This window comes from Gavia stellata, chromosome 17, assembly GCF_030936135.1.
Source record: "Gavia stellata isolate bGavSte3 chromosome 17, bGavSte3.hap2, whole genome shotgun sequence".
NCBI classification, from domain to species: domain Eukaryota; kingdom Metazoa; phylum Chordata; class Aves; order Gaviiformes; family Gaviidae; genus Gavia; species Gavia stellata.
Window position 1 is genome coordinate 8,296,531 of NC_082610.1, and position 5,436 is coordinate 8,301,966.

Genomic DNA, 5,436 nt, shown 5'->3' on the forward strand with positions numbered 1-5,436 from the left:
ACAGATAAAACCACTACTTAATACTTAAAAGTTGCTGTAGCATGTGAAGAGGAAGTGTTCTTCCCTCTGACATTATTCCCTAAACTGAAATATAAACCATTTAAAATGGAAAGCATTTCTATTTCTCAAATACATACAAAATTCAATAACACAGAACCTACGTATACTGTTCACATATATATGAAAATGATAGCTTATTGGATAAATAACATTTGTTATTCCTTTCACATTTGTTATTCCTTTTTTTAATCTAATGGGAATATAAACTTGAAGGAGTATGATATAGTTGACATATAAACATTTCCCAGAGATATGAACTAATTATCTTTCTTAGGAAAAAAAATGTACTTACACAGCACCTTTCCCATCATGAGAAATAATTCCTTTAGTGTATCTTTCTAACAAAAGGTGGGGGAACAAAATCAAAGTCAACCAGATAACAACTCACCAAATTACCACTCCTCAGATGATAGACTGGTGGTTAGCTGATTTCAATTTGCAATTTCCTATTACCCTAAAAATGCATATTCATATATTTACATAATGAATGTAGCAGAGCTGATAGCTGGAGAACCAACCTAGAACTGATGATTACAGAAACAAATGTCCTTGAAGTCAGTGCAGGATGAAATCTTCCTGTTAAAAAGTTTGTATAGTGTTTACAATGCAGCTTCATGAACTCTTCAGCAAGAATGCCAAGTAAAGCATTTCCTGTTATCCTCCCCCCTCATTCCCACTCCCCAATCAATCCCATCAATTACACTGCTACAGCTGTTCATTTCATTGTGGAACAAATTGATATGGATTAACAACAAAGCTGTAAAAGAGGGCTGGGTTGGTTTTTTCTTTTTAATCAGAATGATTTCCCTAATTTGTATTGCCACAAGTGAGGAGGCTGAGTGGGCCAGAACAAGGAACTAGGGGAGGGAAGAAACAGCATGGCAGGGACTAAACTTGCACTCTCTGCTCATGAAACTATGGTTTTAGTGAATGTGTGTGACTTCCTCAAACCACAAAACAGATCATTGCAACTGAGAGATTAGATAATTTCTGTATTGTCCTTTGCAAATGAAGTTTATTTGGTTTTATTTAATTTGCATAAATTAGTACTTAGAAAAGGCCACATCCTCAGTAGGGATATAACTAATTGTAATCAGCTTTTTGTCTGGCATCTCTGGAATTAGTGATTTACAGCAAGTGAGAATCTTCCCTGAGAAGACAGACTGTGTTGACATTAAACGACACAAAAGACCATTATCAAACTATCACAGAATTTATATTAGTAAAGAGGAAGATGTCTGCTTTCTTGACTTCTTTATACATTTAATTGAGTTGTGTTCTCATTCAAACAAAGTTGTTATTACAGGAGATGTCCAGGGAAAATTTGTGGATCACTTTCTAATTTTGATGTGATAGGAAATTCATTAACAAATTAAGGTATTGCAGACTGGATGGAAACTGGAACAGATGGCCAGTCTGCAGGACCACAGGAAGGTATAAGACACTTAAAGGGCTCATTTGTAAAAGCCATTTTGAAAAGTATCCCATCTGCAGGACAAGTAATAAGCCAGTGAGAATTTCTTTTCATGATAAAATGCTTTTAACTGTATGTCCTTGCCTAGTTTTCTTTTGTGGATGGATTTCTGTAAAAGTCAGACTGACCATAATAGAACAGTCATAACAAAGCAAGACTGGCTGTTCTGGACAGATGATAGTAAATACAGTGCTACTGTGAGTCATTTTCCCCAGAAGTGATATGTGAAGCTCAACAAAGTTATTTCTCTGTCATTATTCTGGTGAAGAGGTACACATCACTAACTTGTGAACGCAGGAAAAGGGCAGTAAGTGGGGAACACTGCTCGTAGAATCTTTCATTATCATGACGAACTAGAGAATGCATTCAAGTTGAGTTTGCATGATTGCCTGTTAAAAATACCAGCATTTTCTCTGTAACATCACAATACTTGATCTGAGATCACTGACAAAAAACGAGGTCTGAGCCTCATTATGACATTTTTATAGTCCCTTTCCACAATACAGACATCCCTTACATAATTTAAAAAAATGTGACCATGCGACAGACAGGAAGTAGGACTGCATATACTGGGACAGGAATCTGAATTTGAAAAACCACAGTGGTACTTCAAATGGTAAAGGAAAGTTGAGTTACTCATGGTTTAACAAAACTCACACTACTAGCTTTCTGGGACCACAGATCAATAAACAAGTACATATGCAGCTCACTGGGTAAGACCTAATTTGGAGGAACCTTATGAAATTCAACAAATGCAAGTGTAGGGTACTGCACCTGGGGCGGAATAACCCCATGCATCAGTACAGGTGAGGGGCTGACCTGCTGGAGAGCAGCTCTGGCGAAAGGGACCTGGGACTCCTGGGGGGACACAGGATGGCCATGAGCCAACAGTGTGCCCTGGGGGCCAAGAAGGCCAATGGCATCCCGGGGTGCATCAAGAAGAGTGTGGCTAGCAGGGTGAGGGAGGTTATCCTCCCCCTTTACTCTGCCCTGGTGAGGCTGCGTCTGGAGGACTGTGTCCAGTTCTGGGCTCCCCGGCTCAAGGAAGACAGGGAGCTGCTGCTGAGCCCTTCATAGCAAAGGGCTATGAAGATGACTAGGGGACTGGAACATATTTCTCATGAGGAAAGGTTGAGGGACTTGGGTCTTTTTAGTCTGGAGAAGAGAAGGCTGAGATGGGATCTTATTAATGCTTATAAATACTTAAAGGGTGGGTGCCAGGAGGATGGGGCCAGTCTTTTTTCAGTGGTGCTCAGTGACAGGACGAGAGGTAACGGGCACAAACCTGGTCATAGGAAGTTCCACCTAAACATGAGGAGGAACTTCTTTACTTTGAGGGTGGTAGAGCACTGGAACAAGCTACCCAGAGAGGTTGTGGAGTCTCCTCTGGAGATACTCAAAACTCACCTGGATGCATTCCTGTGCAATCTGCTCTAGGTGAACCTGCTCTGGCGTGGGGGGTTGGACTACATGATCTCCAGAGGTCCCTTCCAACCCCTATCATTCTGCGATCATTCTGTAAAAAGCAATTAAGATTGATACCCTGAAAAACTCACGAACATACTAATTAGCCAAGAAACATTCTAGCAATGTCTCTGCTATGAATTACCAAAGGACCAGCTTGCACCCCAAGCCTATCAGTTTCAGAGCTGACATAAAACACAGTTAAAACACCTGAACTTTTCCAAAAATAGGCTTCTCAACCTTCTTTCAAATTGTGGAATGGCTCAGCTATTTCTAAATGCCACTGAATCAAATCCAGTATAACTTCTAAAAAGACATTGTGTCAGTAACCTTCACCATCACTTCCTGAGTGTGTTTTGCTTTTCTTTTTTCCTCTTAACAAGGCTCGATCTCACTGTCTGGCTGAACATTAATCCGCTTTCACCAAGTACAAAACTAATGCTTGCTGCATTAATACACTGCAAATCCTCAAGGTGTAAGTTACACACAATTTAGTATAAAAGGTAAGCATACAGCTTTCTTTTCACTACAGCTACCACCAGGAAGGCAAGTAGAATACAGGTAAATTTTCATCAGATCCTGATCTAGAAATCTTTTTTCAAATTGCAAACACTCTATGTAATTAATTGCTTCTGAAAAATAGATTATCCCTTGCTCCTTCTCTCCCTTGCTTCTTTTGCTTTTTCCTTAAAGACAGGACACATTCTTTTTACAGAAACTTAGATATAAGTATTTCATTGAAAGTGGTATGGTACTCTGCTGTTATTTTTCTGCAAAGATTGCTGACATGCCATTTCAGTCGCTCAGGAAAATCAAACTCCTTTACCAATAAACATAGAGATAGATCTATTTAATGGCTTTACCTTCTGTTCTCAGTGATGTTTCTGAAAGCTTGCTATTATAGAACCACTTGAGGATAATGTGAAGACTCAATTTCTCCCTGTTTCTATAAATATTTCCTGTTGAAAATAGCTATACATGTTTCTCCAGCATAGATATATTTTTTGCTTTATACACAGGATGAAGACAGTTAATTGTTACGTGCTGTTATTGTGCTGGAAAGCAATTTGTTGCAGTAGCTGTCAGCTCACCAATATTACTATAGCAGTGGAAAGAGAAGAATGTGAATTCTGTATTACAGTGAATGCCACGTGGTGCTCAGGATACTGCTTCACAAGGGTGAGAATCTTAAGTTTAATTTCAGGCACTGGAACTAAATATTCCAAGTGATGTATGAATAACCCATTTCTCTAGTTCATAACGAACACATAGGCAGGATAAGCCTTGTGAAAGAACTGGTTGAGTAACTGCTGTGCTATTTGACAGGAAAGTAGACACACAGCCAATCTGAACCACAAAGGGAAAGGTGAAAAGATGTTAGTAAAATTCAGATCTTTAACTGGCTGCACATATTATGTTTATATTGTGTATCTAGAGTTGAAAGTATTACAATCTGGATCTCTGCCTTGTGTTCAATTTGTGGTTGCAAATGGATACAATAAAGCAGCCATTACTATGCAGAACCCTCTACTTTGCCAAATGATTTGAAGAATCAAGCAATTGACCTGCAAGATTGTCTGGTGATGGTGTGACACAAATTTGCCATATCAGTCTTCCTGAAAGGAGAAATCTAAGGATCTAGGTGAAATTAGAAGAGTCTGATCCAAATCCTTTTGATCTCAGTGGGATTTTCCCCACCAGTTTAATTAGATTTCATATCAGGTCCTTTAATTTATAAAAATCTGGAATTCTACCCCATAACAAATTTCAAAATAAGTATTTCCTTCTTGTAAATTACAGGATCCAGTATATAAATATCCACCAGTATCATCTGTTCAGCAAACATGTACCTTCAAGGAGGTTGTGTATGAAACAGTGAAGATCCCTGGCTGTGGTGACCATCCCGAATCTTTTTATTCGTACCCAGTAGCCACAGAGTGCCACTGTGAGACCTGCGACACTGACAGCACTGACTGCACTGTGAGGGGGCTGGGGCCATCCTACTGTTCCTTCAGTCAGAATGGAAGTAACCAATGAAGGGTACTTGAGATGGCAGTTTGGCTTTAAATGTTCAGTTCTAAATAAAGGTACTGATCGGGCTTAAGTGGAAGATAATAGGCAAGGCTATTTAGAAACTGCCAAGATCGAAAAAAAGATTTTTAAGGCCAAAATGGAGAGCTACTGACTAAACTTCTCTTCAGGCCTTCCCTACTTATCCCATCAGTTTACTTAAAATCATTTTCATCGGTCTATAGAAATCTGCTTTCGATTCCTTCTGCCCTTGCCTCCTCTTCTTCTCTATTACACCTTCATTCTTTATATTCCTGTATTTCCACTGCCTAGTTCACTCAGCTTACTTTATGGTATCCTATGCTTTCAAAAAGTTCCCAACTTCCAAGTCTTTATTATCTCCTGCTTTCCATCTCTCCTCAGAACAC

At 39.2% G+C, this 5,436-nt stretch overlaps 1 protein-coding gene across 1 annotated transcript; it reads left to right on the forward strand.

The window, feature by feature from the left end:
- The first annotated feature begins 4,018 nt into the window (after positions 1-4,018).
- FSHB (follicle stimulating hormone subunit beta) lies at positions 4,019-5,035 on the forward strand. The gene is made up of 2 exons (XM_009821996.2): positions 4,019-4,177; positions 4,799-5,035. The coding sequence occupies exons 1-2, from the start codon at positions 4,019-4,021 to the stop codon at positions 5,033-5,035; spliced, it is 396 nt and encodes a 131-aa protein (XP_009820298.2).
- Positions 5,036-5,436: the final 401 nt, after the last annotated feature.

Bases quoted from the DNA above. Each gene is read 5' to 3' on its own strand.
- FSHB (XM_009821996.2), top strand. From the start codon at position 4,019: ATGAAGACAGTTAATTGTTACGTGCTGTTATTGTGCTGGAAAGCAATT. The intron at 4,178-4,798 runs GTGAGAATCTTA...TGTAAATTACAG, and splicing joins CAGGATACTGCTTCACAAGG to GATCCAGTATATAAATATCC.